The sequence below is a fragment of the Psittacula echo genome, assembly GCF_963264785.1.
Source record: "Psittacula echo genome assembly, chromosome: 2".
NCBI classification, from domain to species: domain Eukaryota; kingdom Metazoa; phylum Chordata; class Aves; order Psittaciformes; family Psittacidae; genus Psittacula; species Psittacula echo.
In genome coordinates, this window is record NC_137737.1 from 51213920 (window position 1) to 51236282 (window position 22363).

At 35.0% G+C, this 22363-nt stretch overlaps 1 protein-coding gene across 1 annotated transcript in view; it reads right to left on the minus strand.

Annotated features, from left to right (window-relative positions):
* The window catches only part of UBE3C (ubiquitin protein ligase E3C), a 73968-nt gene that overhangs the window by 39808 nt on the left and 11797 nt on the right, over positions 1–22363 (minus strand). Inside the window, exons 3-13 of the mRNA XM_080639462.1 lie at positions 20988–21062; positions 20153–20299; positions 19299–19414; positions 17596–17753; positions 15404–15557; positions 14417–14625; positions 13696–13850; positions 12206–12393; positions 4651–4737; positions 3799–3956; positions 2941–3173 (exon numbers count right to left, since the gene is read on the minus strand). Coding sequence (XP_080495588.1) covers positions 2941–3173; positions 3799–3956; positions 4651–4737; positions 12206–12393; positions 13696–13850; positions 14417–14625; positions 15404–15557; positions 17596–17753; positions 19299–19414; positions 20153–20299; positions 20988–21062 — 1680 coding nt within the window. The remainder of the gene's footprint in view (positions 1–2940; positions 3174–3798; positions 3957–4650; positions 4738–12205; positions 12394–13695; positions 13851–14416; positions 14626–15403; positions 15558–17595; positions 17754–19298; positions 19415–20152; positions 20300–20987; positions 21063–22363) is intronic.

Genomic DNA, 22363 nt, shown 5'->3' on the forward strand with positions numbered 1-22363 from the left:
CATATGCCAAGCTTTTCTGAAGTAATCTTGCTAGAAGACAATCTTAATGGGCAGGTGTCAAGAGTAACAGAGAGCTTAATGGGCCTTCTAAAGGATTCTGTATCTAGACACTACACAAAAGACCTTTCAAGATACCGTTTGTATAGTAACCTCTTGAATAAAGACAGAACAAAGAATGCTAATGAGGGAACTGTCTGATTACACAGGAATTTTCATCACCTTGCCCTTATAAAATTCAGCGCAGGTCAGATGGGTCACTGAAGCTCTCTGGTCCCATTACTGCTATATGTAAGAGCAAGATATAAAAAGGAGTGAAAAAAAAAAATCTGAAAAAGTTACCCACACGAGGACCATGCTAATAAAATATTTTACAAGCAGTTGAAGAATCCTTAAAGAAAGCTGAATCAAATTAGGCGAGACTGGAGTTCCTTCTACATAATGGATGGATCCTGAGAACACCAGCAATCTGAACTCATGACTAAAATTTTTTGTATGTATTTTATTGAAAGACCCACTCAATAAATAATATTAAAATGGAGATTTCTTTCCAATAAAGTGCCAAGTGCAAGACACATTGAAAACCAAAATTCAGCAAAATTAGCAACTTAATTTCATAGGATTAACTCAAGATAGTGAAATAATTATTTTATTTGACAACATCCGTATTCATTTACCCGTAACTTAAATCCTTCTATTGAATCTGTTACAGTGACTACACTATTCAATATTGTACAAAAAAAAAAGAGGGATTCTGCTAAATAAAGATGTAAATCTTACCAAAGACCTCCAATCTGTTAGCAAATACTGACATCACTGTCAGCAGTCTCACTGTCTTCAGATTTACCATTATCTTGCAGAAATAAAGCCTCTATTTGCACGTATATATATATATATACACACACACACAGAGGAATGTACTTCATTAGATACAAGTGGCATGGAAAATATGCAAAGCAAGTGTGAGAAATGGAAAGAAAATAAAGGAAAACCATGAAATTAAAGGCACAGGTGATAGAGAAGGAACAGGAATTTTTCTCTGCAGGCAGCTTGCCTAGGTTTTTCTTTAGGTTTCTCTCTCTTATTTGACAGATGACGAACCACTTTAGCTTTGTTTTAATGATTTGGAAGAAGAAACTGTTGCCTGCTACTGACAAGAAGCTATTTTGAAGCTGCCCTCAGGAAAGACTCAAGTGCTGTGTACAGCAGTCTTCTTGTAAGATGAACTAGCTGTGCTGAATTTTTATCTGTAACAATATGCTTCTAAAGGAGTAAATGAGGAGTAAACGAGGGAAGCTTTGTTATTAACTACTTTTTTTAGCAGAACCAGAGCCTTCAAGATGTCCTTAACATTTACATTTGTAACTCACCTAATAGAAGGCAACCCTGGCTCCAGGAAATAGTAACAAGCTTAGACAGTTCCACTACAAGTTTAACTTCTGGCTGACAAAGTGGGACAAAGTAACTCAGGATTTTACAACTTTCTGAATGACAGGAAAATAAATCAAATTCATCTAAAACATAAGCAGCTTATAAAATGATTGATTAAATATGACAAACCAAAGAGAAGAAATAGAATGTGGCATGATATAAACTGCATACATAAAAAGACCCCTAGCATGCTGTCCTTCTTAGAAAAATAGACATACTGGAGTTTTCACATGTGACCTTCAAATCAAAAGTTTATTTGGCAACTTAAAGACAAGTAATTAAATTAAATTCTGCAAACATATATTAGATCAATCCGTGCAAATTACGAATTCAGTGGTGCATTAGGACTGTATTCAATGCAATCAAAACATTATCAGTTACTCTCACTGCTATTAATGCTTATGCTCATAAGTGAAATGTGTTGTAAAATCAGGCAGAATAGGCTAGATAGAGGCTATCTTAGACTTGTAGAATGAATAAGCATTCCTTAATTAGCCCATCAGGTTAAGTGCAAGCCTTAATGGGCCTTTCCTAAAGTCTAGCATGACATCTTTCTCCAAACATGGCCAAGAAGAAAGTTCCATTAGCAATATTAATACAAGCTTAGTTGATCATTTTCATTCAATTAACTTCTTTCAATTAAATAGATAGCTTGACAAAAGCAGTGATAAAAGACATGAAGGGACAGCTGATGACTCGAACTGAACATTAGTGTGCGAGAGGTCGCCAGTATTAAACAGACTGTAAATCTAGCATTCAATTTGGAAAATGCATTTCTTCTGCTCCCACTTCTTTAATGAGCAATTTTAGCTGACTAGATGTGTTTGCTGCAGAATTTTCATGACAAGTCAAGCACTTCTTTTTTTCGGCAACAGTTATATTAGGTCTTTTACTGCCAACGTTTTCAGCTTCTCTTAACGTGTCTTCACTAGGAGGCCATGGATAAAACTAGCAGAAAATACATTGGTAGATATCCAGAAAGATTAAGTTTACATTTGCTAAGCCAGATTCACCATCTGATTAGTATTCCAGCAAGCCCAAAACACCAACAAAACCACTATAGCATGGTACCAATTTAGTCAAGCCCCTTAATACAGAAGTACTCAAATAATCATAGAATCATAGAATAGTTAGGGTTGGAAAGGACCTTGAGATCGATTCAGTTAGAATTTCACACCTACATACAGTTACCATGAAATGCTTATGGACCTTGCTGAATGGGAGTTCAAGTTAAAACCTATATCCCTTGTAGTAACTTTTTTTTCAAACAGGATAAGCAAGAAAAGGAAATTAAGAGTTCTCAGAGAAAAAAAAAAGTTTCAATTATCAGAATTTACTCACTCAGTTTGGCATACACACCAAAAAGGAACTTTCCCAAATCCATATTCCTTGTTACAACTGTGTTAAAAGTATAATTAAACGGAAAAAAAAAAATATTTAACCTAATCTTCTATCTCCAGCAGAGGACTGAAAATTTTATTGAAATATGTTCTGAAAATTGACACCATTTACCTTGAATAACTGAATCCACCTTTTTTGTTCCGTCTGTATACATTGCTGCATTTCCGTATTTTTTGTTACTCCAACACTTCTAAATGCTGCAATATATTCCTCACGAACCTCTGGTTTTGTTTCTGGGTAAGCCAACTTTATGATTCCTAAACATGCATCTCGAAGGCAGCGTGATAATATTACAAGCTCTTCTAGTGTAAAAGGCATCATTGATGATTGTCTTTGACCTGCAACTACATAAAGCGCAAGCTTAAGTTTCCTTAAAGAACTTTTTCTTAATCATTTTATTAAAAAAAAAAAAAAAAAAAAAATCACCAAAAAAACCCCACAAAACACCAAAACATCAAAAAACCCACTTATTTCACTGGAACTTTAATTATTCACACACAAAATCTAAAGGTAGACCAACAAAACACCCAAAAAGAGAGTGAGTATATATTCATAAAGCCAATCAAATCTTGTAATTGTTTGCAGTCACAACTATTTTAATCATAATATTCTCTTATTCACTTTTGTGATTCGTGCTATATTAAATTTTCACATTAGACTACAGGTTCAGCCCAGAAGTAGTTCAATCTCTTCACTAACTCATTAAAAATTATCATGATTAAGAACATCCCTATCAGACCATGTAAAGCTAGGGTTCCCAAGGTGCAGACCATCATTTTTTTCCTGTTTTTTTTCTAAATGCAATCACTATGAAAGAGCCAGCTGACAGCTGAGTGCTCAGGGGTCCATCAGCAAGTCAGCCCAGAAGAGCTTCCCCACAGATGTCAGCAAATCATTGTCCAGGGAACTTTGTGTCCTTACACAAAAACGTTTTGCAAAGCACTGCTATTTAGTATGCTTGAAACTCACCTTCTATTGGATCACCAAAGAATTCGTTATCATGAACAGATATAAGTGAATGACTAAACAAAGAACTAAAAAGGTAGAAGAGAGGGATAATTCGACTAGAGTCTTCTAAAGACATTGGAGAGCCTCTTGAAATCACCTGAAGAAGTGGCACCATAGACCTTAAAGTATAACAATGCAAAATTAAAGAGATGGTAAATTATATACTCTTTTTTAAAGTATTCAGCATTCTCTTACAAATATTCAGTAGCAGTTCCTACATCAAAATAAGGACAGCGCTCTCAGTTAAGTAACTACCTCCCATCCCTGCAAAATAAGGTCACTCTTTTTAAGTTCTTGTCACTATAGTATCTGAGTGTCTTGATGATACATAAACTTTGCCATTAAGCATTACTGAATGCAGAGACCTTCTGGTTTAGAACAGAAACACAAAGCAAAGAGAGTAACTGATCTGCACGTCAGCACAGAACAAATCTGCAAGTCCAGTGCCTAAGTTCCTGGGAATCCAGACATCAATTTCTGCACTAGTCAAAGTATATGAGATAAATCTCACACATTTAGGATGAAGTACTTGTAGCTTCAGTGTTAGACTGGTCCTAGTAAGCACTCCAAAACCTGCAAAACATCTACCTTATTTTAAATGAAGATTCTATTTATTTACCTGTAATTACTTGCAGATATCCAAATTCCACTATTTTGCTGTTTTATGCAATCATAGGAGCTAAGTAACCGTTACAGTTTTGGTTTTAATCACCTTCCACAAGCACTGTAATACCACTAATTGTCTCATTCTCTTCTCACTAGATATGCTCTACTTTAACAAAGACTCAGTTTCAGAAATGGTGCAATACATACCCTGTAATCATTCGTGTGGTCATTGAAGATATCAAATGCCAAAGATGTCTCAGGAATCTGGCATTAAACGCTAAACTATAAAGAAGCCTGCAAAGGGAAATTCAAATAAATTGTGTCTTCCAAAAGACTGTATTCAAAAAATACAATGCTTCTGTAAGAACTTATCTGTCAAACATTTCTCAAATATAAACAATTTATCTTTTCAAGTTGGAAGTTCTTACCCTACTCAAATCTGGTGAAAGCCCCGAAAGCTGAAATAAACCAAGCATATAAATCCTTATCCCTAAAATAGAGAGCTTTCATTAACTCAGCAACAAACCACATGATATAAACCCATGTTTGCAGTATTCCAGAGAATTAAATACTCATTAATAAAAATAATATTCACTCAGAGTTGTTTATCTGGGATTTTTTTCAAATTCTAATCTATAAAATCACACCAATTAGTTAACAGGTCATTTCTGTGGTTCTTCTTATATTAACAAATACAGCAGTTTTTGTGAAAAGTAGATAAAATACCTCAAAGTTCACTTATGCTAGAAGCAAATATTGATTTAAAACTATGTGGCAATTTTACTGGTATATTTTTCCTGACAGACATAAATATAACATCATCAGTGGAACAATGCCTGTCAGGACAGTCACCACACTACTAGTACTACACATAAACTAATCCACCTGTACACAGAAAATTAGTAATTAGCTGTAAAAATAAATGTGTATGCTTACAAGTCAGTTATATACAGGACTAACTTTATTATTTCAGACATGATAAACTTTTTATAGAAATAAGAAATAAAAAGCACCCTGGAATTAAAAGTTCCCCCCTAGCCTATTTTGCCCACTGCACAAAGCAACAGATGTGACAAACATGATTTGAAACAATGTCTTCTAGGAAAACAAACAGGATTTGACTGACTCAAATGTAATTTTTCAGGTTCTGAAGAGCTGTATTCACTTAGTTATCCTAAATGCTACTTTACTAGGTCTCATAACTACTATTGGAATGAATAAGGTAAAACAGATACTCAGGTCCCACATCTCCTATCAGAGATCAATAGCCTCATAGTACCAAAATTCCCCGTGACCGTGTGCACAAGCAGGAGGAGGCTGGGAAATGGAACGTGGAGAGTAGACTAACTACTGCCTGAAAAAACAGTATTAATTACAGACTACATGGATAAATTAAAATGTGTCAGATGGCAAAAGGAAAGAAAGCACACATTTCATTAAGGAAAAAAGTAAAATATGAGTAAACAGGTAGAAACATTTGAGAATGTTTTAAGCAGCAATTCATTTAAAGACATTAACACACAGAAAACACAAGGAAACGTACAGGTCCACTCACAAATAACTGCATAGTGCCATATGTTTCTAGGCCCTCCCTTCCTGGCTGAAGCCTCGCAGGCTCTTTCTACTGCCTTCACTGAAGCACAGCCTCTCTCCAGCACCCATACAGCTATTCTCTTCTTCAGGCTCTAAAACCTCACGCACCCATCAAAAGCCAGTCACACAGACAAGGAACTATTCGAGGATGAAGTAGAATGAGAAAGGGCAGACTCTTCACTGCACAGGGAGGAGTTTCACAGGTATGGGGAGTTTTGGAGATAAGAGTGGGGGCATACAGAAGAAGGTGAAATAAAATACATGCAATCTCTTGGTCTTTGTTGAAATATTACCTCTCTTATTTCAATACACAGATTTTAAATACATAGATTGGTACTTTTAAAAAGAGCTGGAAGTTTCACATACTCCAGAGCAGTTGTATGTTGGTGATCATCAGTAAGTTCAAGTAAAATTTGAACTGCAGCTAATGCCAGTTTTAAGGTAAGTTTTACTGTAAAATTAAGTTCTCCTTTGAATATGTGGAATTTGTGAAAACATCCAACCTGAATTCGATTCATGGGAATTTTACTGCCTTCTGAAGTCATATTATCTTGTCATTTGGGTGGAAATGACGCATTATCCTGTAGGAAGGGCTTATTGTATCTAGCTAATTTAGAATAAGAATTTCTATTTTAATGTTTAACTATCTGAATGATAGCTCTGATGTCTTGGTTTCTGAAATGAGAAATTTCCTCAGTGACCTTCACTTTTCCGCCTCATATTTGAAATTAAAAGTAATTTGGCACAGTGCCGTTAGGTCTCATTGGCCTTCCAAGTAAAAACTTGTTAATTTTGCTATCATCCCTGGAAATTATGTAATAGTTTTAGTGGCAATGAACAAACATTATGGACACTGAACCTATCATAATGTAATTCATTTTTTCATTCTAGCAATATTCAGCAATAATGAAGGGAAAAAAGACAAACCTTAAGAGCTTATAATAATAACCTTTGTCTAAATTTTAGCCATTTTTATTCCATATCCGTGATTCAGGCAGTCAGTTGTAACAACTGCTGTATTTCATGCCCTGATTCCAGAAATGCTGAATGCACTCAACTTTCACATTTCCCTTCCTTACAAATCTGGTTAAATACAAAAATGCAAATTTGGTAGAGGATGTTATTATCATAACAACCTGTTTTGTCAATATGAAATACCTATGAAAGATGAAGCAGATGAATTCATCAATTCTATGTCTTTCCATACTGTTAGCAGAAAACGAACATGAAACTACAAACTGAACACAGAAAGGAGAATTAGGCTGTGTGTTTCAAAAAGTTTACATCACTAGACGTACATGAAATACAATTATTGCAAAAGGAATGACAACAGAAACAACCTACTACCCTCCCACTCCAAGTATAGAAATTGGCTTTCAAAGTAGAAGATAATAACTGTAACCAAAAAAGAACACACAGACCCCCCCAGAAAAAAAAAAACACATCACCACAGTGCAAGGATGGCCTTGAAAAGCTGCATCACTGCAAAAGTTCAAGAAATTTTCTGTACTAAAAAGTTTCAAAATTTCTGGCTTCACACTGAAAAAAAAATAAAAAGCCTAAAAAAAAGTGGAATTAAAAAAGAACAAAACCTTTGAGCATTAAAATAGGTCAAAATCTACCTCTATCAGTCCTTTTTTTTGGCAGAAAAACTACATTATCAGGATACTGATAAACTATCCCACTACACCTCACTGATTATGCTTTACAGGGATAGCTTATACATCCTGAAGACAAAGCATTAGCAATTCAGAAAGTGTTGAGGTTAGTCAATGTAAAGCTTGAATATCCACATAATCTTGATCACTTCTTCCTCTAAAGAAAACAAACAGAAAATACACACACACTTGAATACCAGAAACCAAAAAGATAAGACATTATCTCTTTTTATGTAAACTATTATAATCCAACTTGAGAGTTTCATTTTCAGTATCTGTATTATTCCAAAACAAGCTGCTAAAACTTAAGCCCTGGGGTTTTACCCCTCCCATGTAGTGGTTCTGATTTTTCCTGAAAAATCTCACAGCATACCACCAACTCCTTTGAGATCATTATAAATGGTTTTATATAATGGATTCATTAATAGATTTTTCTGTAAAGTTCAATCTTCAGATCTAACACTGTAGTTCGGCAGAGGAAACATTTTTCTACTACCAGAAAGGATAAGCTCCTTTCAAGTGTAAACAGGCACAATGCCTCAGCCACAGGCTATGAGAGAGTTAAATTTACTCTAGTGATTTCTGTTAAGCATCTATTTTAATCATACCAAATTAAATTATCTGCTCCCCAAAGTAAGCACATAACAATCATTTATTTATAACCTTGATTCTCTCTGTAGGTATCTAATTGTCCACAAAGGCCACATGATTTATGTTTACTTGCCAGAACAGTATTTTGGGCACCTCTGGTCTTAAAAAAGTGTCAAATTCCTCCTGCGCAATGGGACAGATTAAATGACCCATTAAGCTTAATTTAGCTGAGGCACCACTACAAGTTAATTAGTTAAAGGCAAGATTTTTCAGTCTAGGTCATAAATTGGGCCCTGTTTCCCATTGAGACCATTTAAGTTAATGAAGAGAATACACTAGAATGAGAGGAGCTCATATAGTCTGCGAAAGGTCACTGCTGCCGGGGCAGTGCATTCTGACACTTCAGAACTGCAAGGTGTCACAGGTACGAGACAGCAGGCAAAGCCATCACTAAATGAACTATACCACTCCCTAGGCTACTTTATGCTTTTTGCCTCATTTTGTATTGGGCAGACAACAAAAAGAGTAAAAACTTCATATTCAACGATTCTGGTTTTGAAATAAGCACAGGAGAACGTTCTTCTTAAAGAAGAACACAAAACGTTCTTCTTAAAGAACATTCCCTAAAGAATGACTTGAACAGCCTCATGTAAAGCCTGAGTATCTTCAGCACACGTATGAAGACAGGCTGCTCCTATTACACCAGAATGTCAATTTCCAAATAATTCTCAACCACAGGTTAAGATTAAAGATGCTGTGTTAATTCAACAGCAGTAATGCTTGGTCAGTATGAAATGGTTAAACCCAGATTAGCAACTACTCTGTGGCACTGATCAGACAGCTGACAGCTACTGAAGTCGCAGTACAAGCACAGTTCCCACCACTAAGAGTAAGCCATAGTGATGACCTGAACTCTGTGGTATTAAATTATGCACCTAAATATTTTTGAGAACTAAACTTACTAGTTATTTAAAGTACAGTTTTGATGAACTGAAGTCTTTCAAATCTCCTTATGACAACTATGCTTCAAGACTTATTTTTAATTTTTTAACAGCTGTATTCAATAATATGTATCAACGTTACAGTGAAAAGATGAAAGCCCTGTCCCTCTGAAAACAAGCACTGTTCCCAGTGACTTCATTACAATCAGGATTTTATTCTACACCTCTCATCTGGCTTACTAAATGCTAGAACAGTTTTTCAAGTCTTCTGGCTTTTTTCTTTAATTGGGCTTGACTGCGTCTTCCCAAAACAGTAACCCACCTCTGGAACCCACCACCCTCTGTAGAGAAATCAGAAAGGAACTATGTTCAAAACTACAATGTACTTCTGGGTATCCTGTTCTGTTCTTTCTTAAGTCTCTGTTCCAAAATCAAAGAAACAACTGAGCTAATGAAGCAACACCAACGTTTCTAACACCATACAGTATCACCATCGTCCAGTCAAAGATGTACTGAGAAACCACAAGACGAAAAAACGTTCAGCTTTAGCAAACTGACATGTCTATACTATGAGTTTTTCATATTTTTTTCCCCAAGAAGCAAAAGAGCCTCAGAACTAAAACTAATACAGAGGTATTTGTTGTTTCCTTCCTTCCGAAGCCTGTGTTAACTTTACCCTAATTTTCTTTGCAGTTACCGAAAAGTTATCTTCAGTTACTACTTCCTTTATTCAGCACCTCACTTTGCAGATTTGCAGCTTTTACGTTTTTAATCACAATTTTTTTCTATTACAGTTTTAAATGCTGTTAAATATTCATGGGATACTCCAGGTTAAACACTGCGGGGATGGGGAAGCTGTGGCTGCCCCATCCCTAGAACTGCTCAAGGCCAGGCTGGATGGGGCTTTGAGCAACCTGGTCTAGTGGAAGGTGCCCTTGGTAGGGGGGCTGGAACTAGGTGAACTTTAAAGGTCCCTTCTAACCCAAACTACTCTGTGATTCTGTGAAATAAGCAAAGTCTAACAAAAGGCTAACAAGCTTTTCTAACTTTTAAACCATATGACCCACTATGTTTCCAAACAGAAAATACAAGAGCATTTCTGAGCTCTTAAGATACAGTAGATACACTATTTTGCTTAACTATTTCTACATGGTTTAATTGAATAGATACACTTTATTCTGAATAGAAAGTAATTTAAAAGTTAGTTACAAAAATAAGTGAATCATCTTTCAGAAGACTATCATTAAATTTGACAAAGTATTTGGGCAATAAAAAAAAAAATCATCAAGCAACTAAAAAAGTGGAAATTAATGATGAAAAAATATTTTAATTGCCTTTTGAAATGGCACAATATTTAGTACCTGCAAAACAAACATCAAATGTCCTTTGACAAACACTCAAAAATGATGTTTAGAATAGCTGCTTGGTAACTTAGGCCAGGTCTCAAGTGCACTGAGAACAGACAAGAGATTCACACCTCCTGACATGATGATGCCTGGCAAACCCAGCGCTTACGACTGACTTGGAAGCCAGAACTGGTAATTAAATATCTACTTTAATTTTCCAAATACTGAATTAACTTCATTTTGAACATGAAAGTAATTTCATTGGTATTACTGACACAAATGTTAGTACTCTACTGCTTATTTCTAAAATTCATACATTTAACTATTTTGAGAGTATTCAAAATTTGAAATTAGTAAATTAGTATCTGTTCTAAGATGTTAAGTAGAGCTTTCTTAACTCCTGAATTCATCCAATGTGTAACTAGCTTGTTACCACAAATAACTGCAAAGACCCAATACAGGTTCTTAGAGGAAACAGATGTCGTGCTCATACAATTAAAGTTCTGTGTGACTTCTTTATTTATTAAACACCCTTTTCTACACAGTCCACCAGCAAACCTTAAGTCAAAGCAGTGATGCGTTTAAACTCAGTAATTACTATCCAAGGCAATGTACTACTCGCCACAATAAAGCAGGCATTCTAATTCAACTGCTGCTATGATCCTCAGGTCTCACATCCTGCTCTAATGCAATTAGTCTACAAAGAACTAATTACCCTAATCGAACAATCACAGTTTCACTGACATCCTACTTCCTTTAGCAGCTATAAACACCACTGGGCTAAGATAGCACTAATTAGTTTTCTGTATCACTGTTTACAATGCAGTTTGAATTATGTTTACAGCATTCCCTAAATACTTACTTTACTACCAGCAACTACATACCCACTCAAAACTACTTGCACCAGAACAGTGTTAATACTTATGGGTCTTAGTCTGGTAATAAAAAGGTCAAAAATCCTCTTCCATTGTTAGTAACATTTGTGGTTTGCAGTCTTTGCAAAAGAACACTGTACAAACTAACAAGTCTTATCTCCATCTCAGGTGTCAAAGCCCTTTCCAAACAGTAACAGTGATTTTCAAGAGTTAGGAATCATTTTCACTTGTAGCAAGAGAGACTTTGTCTATATATTACAGAGGGTAGAAAAGACACTGGTTTCAGTGCTCAGCTAGCTAGAGAGACTGTGAAATCCATATCACTGACAGTTTTAAAAACAAGCTAAACAAACTTCTGCTACAACAACACTTAATGCTGCCTCTGAGCACAAGGATGGATAAACTCCTTTCAAGAACCTCTGCAATCCCTGTTTGTGTGTGATTTTCTGATCACACTGATCACTATCTGTTCCATAGTCCTCACCTAACCTATTTGCAGCTCACTAAACAAACCAAGAGCTTACATTTCTGGATTTAGTGATTACTCCAGAGAGGGCACTAGGAACAAGAAATAAAATAAGAAACAGAAAGAATCTACTCTTTGGTTTGCCTGGAATTAATATTTACATTCGAAATTATTTATTTCAGCTGATGATAAAAGAGAAAAACAGAATAAAATCACAGGGTATTTAAAACAAATCTATCTAATAAAACCAATTTTAGATGTACTACAGTTCAACATCATTATTTATACTTGCCTGACTTTTGGCACCATCATTCGGTGTTGTACCATTAGCGTGTGGCAGATTGATGCCATCAGGGTAAAGACCTCTTCACTAGCTGAATCTCTCCAAACCATATTCAGTAGAGTATTTGTCTGCTGCTTTGTATCCAATTTCTTTAGACACTCCTCAGTTATGTACTGAACTGATATTCTCCCATCACCCTACAAATGTATTAAAGCAAAATTTGCTCTGAGTCTTTTTAATGAGCAAGTATCCTCCTTTTAAAAAAATTAAAATACTTCAGAATTTTGCTAGAAAATAGAGTTTTCTTGTACAATAATTAAAACATAAACACATATTTATATCCCAGTACCATTCTTAAAATTATCAGACCCAAGAGCCAACTTAAGTCATCTCTTCCCCCATGACATCAGAGGACATGAAATCCAGGAACGAATGTCTACTGTAAGCTCCTTTACAAACAGTATTTTCGCATTCATAACCATCAGTTAACAAACAACAAAAAACTTCAGAATGGCTAATACATGTTGGGGTAGCATGAGAAGTGTATCTAGTCACCTCTTAAACATCACCAATATCTCTAAGACACAAGTAGAATCTGCCAATATTTACAACATATATGGTACGTGCATATCTGGCATATAAAGTATTTTATTCACACTATCTTTATAAAGATTTTGTGGTAACAGTAACACACTGCACCTGAAAACGTACAGGTAAAAGGGAGCATTTAAAATGAAATGTAAGTAGGCATTACAGGAACAGTATCTCTCAGAAGAGCTGACAGCCTTTTGCTTTCAACACTTCACCAAGAAAATGCCAGAAATCTTAGAATGCCTGAAAGACACAAAAATTCAGATTTCATAGCTCAGTGTGGGGAGGCAAAATAACCTCTGAGACTCTCCAACTTCGATTGTTCAAGCCTTGATCCAGGTGTTAGGAGGTTAAAGTTATCACAGATTTATTTAACTGGTGGAAGCTTACAGTGAAAGATTCTGTTTATAATACAGTCTCTACACATTACTATAGAAAGCAGGTGTTCCCCATTTGAGAGCCTTCAAAGTAGTTGGGTATATTTAAATAGAGCGCTAATTCTATAGGGTGAAGACAAGTTGAACTTGTAATATTTCCATGAGAAAAAAAAACGAAAACACGTACATGCTTCACAACATCTTAGCATTATCACAGACAACACAGAGAACAATAGTTTCTGTAACATACAAATTTAAAGAGAAGTTTAAATTTTTTTTGTTATATAAAAGCTCTGTGCTTCTGCAGACAAAGTATCAGTACTTTAAGATTTCTTATTACAGTAAAGGTTTTGTTTCTAATGTAAGCAACTAGTTCCATTTGCTTACAGTGAGTGGCCATCTATCTTTCATAAGTAAATATGTTCCCTTCTACACCTAGTTGGAAAAATACTGGCCTTATGGTGATCACGTTTTGCCTATATTTGCTACTGCTGTAATACAAATTCATTCAAAGAATTACATATTGCTTACTGGTGCAGCTGTCATTTTACTGATCTCTTCATCCTCATCTTCAGAATCACTGTTTGCATCTTGACAATTTGTACCAGCAGCAGACACAGGCAGCTGTGAGAGGTAAGTTTGGAGTACCCTCAAATACACAAGAAGTCCTTCTTCTGAAAGGGATCCTGTAGCACATACGTTGAAATAGAAGATTGTTAGCCAGATCACACTGCAATATAAAGCATATTTTACCAGAAATACCTGACCAAAACACATTATGCCAAATCTTACCGAATTTATGTGTATTTTTTACCAAAAAGCGTTAAGACTAGCTAATAAAACAGATCTCTCCAACACTTTTATCTCCAAACTGTCCTTTCTGTTGGGCAATAAACCACATTGTGGAAATACATAACGTGTATTTAAAGGGCATGCAATGCTAGGAAAAGAGGGAATGGTTTTAAAGTGAAAGAGAGGAGATTTAGACTAGGTATTATGAAGAAATTCTTTACTATGAGGGTGATGAGACACTGGAACAGGTTGCCCAGAGAAGCTGTGGCTGCTCCACCCCTGGCAGTGCTCAAGGACAGGTTGGACAGGCCTTGGAACAACCTGGTCTAGTGGAAGGTGTCCCTGCCCATAGCAGGGAAGCTGGAACTGGATGATCTTTTAAGGTTCCTTCCAACCCAAACCATTCTGTCATTTTATGAAATATGAAAAAAACAATGAATTTGCCATTCAGCTTTCTTACCCAAGTATGTTTCTCCAACTGTTAATACAAAGTAAAAAAGCCACGGGGCTTCATCACTTCTCCTTTCTGCTAATAATAGTGCATTCAGAAAGAGTTCGTAAGGGAAAATGGTCTGCACATCAGCAAGCGCTGGAATGATGAAATGGAATATCTGATCTGTAAAAGGTGCTGCCAGAAACTCCTCTGTGAAGGCTGCAAAAATCTGCTGCCTGAAATGGAAGAAAAATTGTCTTTATAGAAAATAGAGACACAATTTCCCACAATTATATCCACAGAACAGTAGATCTATTTGCAAGTTTGAACACATCCATCAAGATGACTATAAAGATGTGCTCCATTAATCCTGTGCTGATAAACTTTCTCAGATTTCTCAAAAATTAACTTCTTCTACTGCATCATTTTCCCGATGATCCTGTATTTAATTTTAACCTTTAAACTTTTCATGAACTCACAGATAATTATCCTGAAGTTTGCTGTTTATAATCTTGAAATAAAAACTATACTAAAAAAACCACAATTATCCTTTTTTCCAAAGAAAATACTACTTTAACACAAAATACAATTACATGTGATACTATCAGTTTGATTTTTGTTCCATCTGCCCACATACCTGGTTCTTTCTGCTTGTAAACTATGACTTCACCACTTCTCTCCATACACCTCAGCTCCTCTGTCACAAAGTTCTTTTTAACTCTAAAATTCATCTGCTCATAGCTACACCTCTGCTCTCATCTAAGTTTTTGCACTCTTATGTCCCTGCATACTGCAATACCTGCTGTTCCCTATGCTGTTTATTGTAGTCTTCAGCATTTTATTGCCATTATCTTAAACGCACCTGAAGCTACAATTGTTCCACTGATGTACAGCATTGCCACGAAGTCATTACTATTGCAAATAAATCAACAAACTGTACCAAAAGAACAGCTAGACACTCCAGAAAAGCAACTAGAAATGAGTATACAAGTATCTACTTTTATCTTTATTTACCTTGCACCTTCTGGACAGGAGCTATACGTAAAGTGCAATGGCTTCAGAACATTCTCCAGAAGTATTTTTGCAATAGGGACTCGAGAAACATCAGAATACTCAATACTCGAGGGAAGCTTATTGTTAATTAACAAATAAAGCGACTTGTAGTAGCCTGCAAATAAGAAACGTAACTTTTTAAATACAGTATTATTTTTCTCCTTTTTTGTATGAAGCAACTTATATACTCAACATCAATTGAATGAATTTTGTAATTCACTGCATGAAGCTTTACTTAGGAAGACTTTTCACAATAGCCTAGGTCACACTCACATAAATAACAGGATATACAAGCAACCTCTTTGGAAACATCATTTTGTAAAATCATAGAAAGATAACTCCATTCAGACTCAATTTTGTTTTCAAAGCCCGAGCACTCCTCCCGATGAAGTGAGTAATTTGATATTTTTAAACAGTGAACTATGAAAAATATGTTCTCCTCTGAGTGATTCTAGTCATGTTTTTCACACCTGTCTTTCCACCCTTTCAGAAATTACGGAGTTTTCCTCTTCTCTAAAACATGACCGCATCATACAGGTAAGAGCCCAGCTGGCAGAACATCCCAATTCTATAAGGAACTTGCTTTAGCAAGCTGAGGAACAGAATTACTGTTTCCAAATCAAGGATCTCTCAGACAGTAATAAAATGCATTACCATCCAAGCCATAAAGACATGTGTAGAGGGTAATCTATTTTTGTTTCACTAAAGTACAAATGGAGTCATGTGATTTTATTCTTCTTAAATCAACTTCTTCTTGCTCACTGAACTCCTAAAACACAAGTTCCACAACTACAGGAACCACTGTAAATATGTAAGTAGCATCACATCACCCAGAGGTCCAGTCTAAGACCCTTTGTCAGAGACTATTAACTTCACATACAATGCAACAAGTGGAAGTCACCACAAAGGAATAACTTAGCAATGGTGACAAGATGCACATGGAAGACAAATCATAGGCAAAACCATATACTAATAAAAGCTGACTACAGATTCTTTACAAATTAACCATCATAAATTATTAGGAGACAGAATATTTGTAGTTGCACACAACCGTTTCTTTTTGTTTACATTCTACGTGATCAGAAAGCTGTATTTTCTCACTAAAATTAATGACCTAACATACTGATACTTTCATATATTGGCTGTAAGGACTAAATATTTTACTCAAAGAACAAATACAAGCATTCTGGAAGATATAATATACTAAGCAATAAGACAAACACAAATACTTCAGTAGTTTTCGCTAGGCATAGGCAAGGAAAATAAATGTACTATAGTAATTCTTTTTCCTCATAGTGACTTCAATATGTAGTAGTTAAAACCTAATCCTTAGTAACAGGGTAAGATAGCCTAATCCACTAAATGTACTTTAAAACTTACATAGAATTATTCCACCAATTATCTAAGAAATTGGAAGGAGTTCTTTTTGCGTTTTATACCAGTGAAGCTGGATCATTTATTTCATAATGTTTTGTCCCCAGGTTTTGCAAACTCAAGCTATGGTATCAGAAAGCCAAATTATTTTTTTCACACGTTCTCAGAGTAATAGAGTTTCTTCAACACAATACATAATTTTGGTGATAACTACACAATTCATTAACTCCCAGTATGTTTGCACAGGTGTAACTGATTGCAGTCTAGCAAACAGGTTTGCTGATGATGGTACAAGGGAAATAAAAGCTAGGTCACCATCTCTTTGCTAAGGTGTCTCTAGTGTTAGGAGGGTGAAAAGGTAATGCCAATTTACCATAATAATGAATGTTAGTAGATATAGATAACAGTACTGCAACATAATGTCCAACTTTTACACAAATAAAGCTTAGCTCTGCTGTGAGCGAGAGTGTGTGTAAACAGCTACTGTGATAAAACTTTTCTTAGGTAATATCCACCTAATATCAAAATCCGTGGTACAAGTCTGTATAAGTGACTTAGTAAAATATTCAATTTATAAACAGAATCCCCAAAGAAATCAAACAGCAATTCCTCAAGCAGCCTTCTCATTACAAGCAAAACATCCATCTAACACACAGGTCTGTTAGTATATGCAGGACTGAACTCGTTGTGTCTGAAGTAAAGTCAAAAACATGATTAAACAACATGTCTTCAGATACTACACATTTTGTTTAATTTTTAACTATTTCCCAACTACTAACCTTTTTGAATCATGTAGTGCAAAATTTGTTCAATTAATGATGTCACATAGCTGACATCTTGTAAAACAGGCAAATATGTATTCTCAGATGAAAATACCTCAAGCATTCTCATAGGAAGTGCAACATTCAGACTGTCATCATTGCAATTTTGCAATAGCCTATAAATGAAATAAAAAAATACTTAACAAGATATTTGTCTTATTTCACCACAGGCATATGTACATTGATTAAATAAATACAAATAAAACCTTTCACATTCTCCCTAAAGTAACTTAATTCTATTAGGTTTCCAAGTGTTCCCAAGTAGTTTAGCTACAGCTTTTTGTTGACGCTTTTTGTAACAGTAATTCCTGATTTTAGGGTTTTTATGAATATGGCACTCTTATCTTTACCTCCTACTAAATTCTTACTGTCAGTGACTTGAAAGTTTGGAGGTCTATTGCACAAATTGGAAGAGAAGCAAAGAATAATATGTTTTTCCAATATGTATTACCACCCATTTTAAAAATGAAGCCATGAAAGCCCCAGAGCAATATGGGCTGGGAACAAACACTGGGGAACATTGTATGCGTAACTAAAACAATATGTCTTTGATTACAGACTGAAATATTACAAACTCAACCATTCCCATCCTTTTAGAAAGCTGCTTATGAAACAACTACCAGTAACCACAAAAATGGTGAAAATTAAGAGCCTGCTTAGAATTAAAAGTATTCGTTAGTATGAGATCTTTATAGGCACAGTTGCCCTAACAAAATGCTTTCTTCTCAGCCATTCAGAAAGATGGGACCTGTCAGCAAAAATTTTGACACCATAGCTAAATGTTTCATGAAATAGAAAAAAAGATACTTTGACAAAACCTTTATTTCACAGATGTAGCTGCAATCAAGCTACCATATTTTGCTATGATATTACACAGTCATCTTTTTTCCCCACAGTATCAAAAGCTACAGCTTCTCATGCATCATGAACTTATCTCAGGGAAACACTTCTTTGGCTACCTGTCCCACTGCTCACTTTCTGGGCTTTTACTTAAGATTAAAGTAGCTCAGAAAACAATTATAGACACCCATTATCATGCTAGCAACATAAAGTTAACAAGAGTTGCTTCTTCCATCGCTTTATGTGTATAGGCAGGGACACCTCTTCCACGTCTTTTGTTTTCCCACATCACCCAGTCAGAAAAGGAGAGAGCTACATTTATAAAACCACAATTTCAAATGTAGTAAAAATGTACAATTCAATCCAGTGACACCACAGCTGTGGTGATGTGTGACTGATACGAGCAAATATATTGTTTTATAAAACTAGGCTTTAGCCGCCAGATATTCAAGTCACCTTGATAGATTACCGTCCCATGATCCTCCCACTACAAACGATAAACGTACTGCCAAACCAAAAATGTAACTGCTTAACATGTTTTAAATTCAAAATGAAGCATGAGGAAAGGCATCCTAATAACACTAATTTTAAAACAAAATATATCCAAAGCATATCCTTGGAAAGTCAATGGAGCTTAAGAACATTCCATTGCTCTTACCTAGGAAAGCATCCTATACCAGAGTCTACACGTGAATTTAACATAAACAGTACTCTCCATAAAATAAATTCACATTTAATTACCTGCTGCAGAACAAAAAAAGGAAGTGCCCAACATAATTTCTGAACACTTTTTTGACAGTAGCACACAGAGAAAAAATTACCTGCAACACAGCCCCAACAGTCTTTTTATTTGGAATAAGCAAGTAAGTCTGTCTGGACCATCCAATTGCTTAACAAACTGAGAACTTTGTTTAATTAAATTCTGACACATCCACACCTGGAAGAAGATATGTATAAATTTACTGTTTATAACAACAAGTTACATTATTTATTTCAACACGGACATAGTATTTCAATCCTATTTTGGATGCCTTTGGCAAAACACAAACTAAGACAACCTCATTCAGCTGAGAAAACACAATTGTTACACAACATAAGGTACTCAACTGCTTGTACTAAACTTTCAAAGCTAAAACTGAAATACACTTCCAAAATAACTTTACTCCTGAACAAATTTATCTGTTCATTTTTTGTTTTTAAATAATCGTAATTCTTTAACGTCCATTATTAATATACACTATGAATCATAATTTGGGAAATTTGCAGTTACTTTGCAATTCATATGCCAGTATTACTGACCAGTAAGGAAATAAACATAACACAAACACCTTAAGAATGACCAGAGGGCTAAGCGGAAAAATATTGCTTACAAATTAAATTCTAATAGAATTATATTATTTTTAATAAACTACTGTGAATAACACAGGATTTTTCAAGGCTTCATTTCACAGATTTTGTGTGTATGTGCACAGGCACATAGAAAATCTAATTTTAAGTTATTCTGTCTAAATGAAAAGCAGCAGAGTGCAGGCCAGCAAAACCCAGGATTCTTAAATGAATTTACTGAAGTGGTCAAAGACATTTTTGCATCCATTCAAAATCTTTTAACTGAAAGGGTATTTTAAAAGTGCATGAAATAAAAGTACTACAGATCAAAGTATGTAACAGTACTCACCAAACGCTTAGAATCCTCATTCTGTCTATAGAAAAAGAGTAACTGACGAACTAAGAGAGTCAAATTAGCTCCGTTTGCTGCTGAAAACGTTCCTCCAGATTGGGCCAAATTAGCACAGCGATCAAATTCACTTCTTTGGATAGAGTACTTAAAAATAAGGCATGCATCAATATATCAGTAATGGTTATGATTTAAAATACAGATGCAGATTTTAAAAACTTCATTTCAGGTTCCCGTCCAAAGAGGTTGCAAAGTAGTAAAACAGATACAACACTTATTTGTTAAGAGATCAAAACATACACACAGTATCATAAAGCCGTAACTGCTTTCCATAATTCAGAAAATACATATTGCAACAAATTTGTTGCCTTTCAAGTAAAGAATATAACATCAAACATTTTCATCTAGTTTATTCAACAAATACTAGCAAATTTAAACAGATACAACTCTTTATTAGAAAAATCTACCCAACAGCAGCTTAGAAAGATATATTTTTCACTCAAAACTACCACCTTAGCCACATTTAGGGGGCAAAAGCTCCACTGGTGTGTGAAAGCTGCTAATACGCAACTGTTTTCATTTGCTTTGTCAGCTCAAAAAAACATTGCATAACCCCAATGAAGTCCACTGTCACATGCCACGCTTTGTGGAATCAACGTCCAACTACTAAAACACTAAAGCTCAAACGAAAATGTCAAGAGGGAAAAAAGAACTTCCAGTTTGTTGGCACACACAGTAATCAAGAAGGTGAAGACTGTTGAATGGACTTATTTATTACTAGGAAGTCCCACTTTCAGCAAAATTTTTCTATGTTTCTAAATAAGTAAGTACTTACCTGATGTTTTCTGTCTCTGTACCCTCTTACAAATGACTGGATTATTATTGCATTTTTCAGCCTTCGCCTTTCTTCCTGTGAAGCAAAGCAAGAAAACAGAAATTAACACTGTTCAACATTGTTGAGCTGATTCCAATTTCTACAATTTTATCAAATACATTTGTATTCAAAAGGATTCTTTAAAGATGACTAAGCACTAATCATTAGTAAGGTAATGACTTTTAAGGTTTGTATCCAACACACATAAATCAGGGAGAAAACTTTTGGTTATAAATGTAAATTTACCATTAAGATATTGCAAAAGAATTTTTAGTATGTAATACTACAAAATAAACGCGTTTGCATTTTATTAGACAATGTCTTAATACTAAAATGTTGAAGAATTCACCAAACTAAGCGTCAACATTCTTCTTTCATGCATGCATCAGTTAATATTGAAGACCTGCTTACTTGTATAGTAAGCATATATATAAATATACATATATATATAAATATCAGTATTATGAAGCTGGTGCAGTTTAAATATGGGGGAGAGGGGACGCAAAACAAACCAAAAATAACCCCCCCCAAAAAAAAAAAAAAAAATCACTTATTTGCTGATAATAGTGCTGTGAAAAGGAAAATGAGGTTTAATGCTTTAAGCCTAGGATACACAAAATTTCACAATATGGAAATTAATAAAAACTCTTGGTCTCTTCTTCAAACCAGAAATATAAAGTGAGTCATTTTATGATGTTGTCCTCAGCAGCTAGATAGAGTAGTTAAAATCATCCCTTTCTGAGGAACTGAAAGCCAGCTTGTTTAAGGTACTATGGAAAGAGCATTTCAGTAAGTTCCCTGACAACACTTCAGCATATCCATCACAACTAATATCTAAGGGAAGCAGCTGCTGTAATCAGGTTTCTAATAAAAGTCCATATAGTTTCTTATGGGATGAAAGAGGGAAGTAAATGAAATAGTTGCTTGTGAACCTAGAGATACAAAAAAACTACAAAGATCGAGAGTCAAAAACAGAGAAGCCTGCTTTGGTTAAGAGAAATTTTAACCTAATCAATCCTCAAACTATAATAGGCTCGTAATTCTGAGGGACACCAAGTAAAATAAAACACCAAAATAATCTTATAAGTTTTGTTAAAATACATTTGGGAAATACATTTGTTAAAATACATTTCATATGAACTTTCAACTCGCAAACCTTCACTTCTAGTTTATTGGCCCAGAAAGACATATTCAACCTAAGAACTTAACCTGAACTGACCAGAAAAACACCAGATGCAATTGCTATCCAATGCCTATTTTATTTTTCTTGGAAACCCTGGTTCCTAAAGCAATTTATCCCAATAAGCATATATTTGAAAGATTCTGATTACCACTAA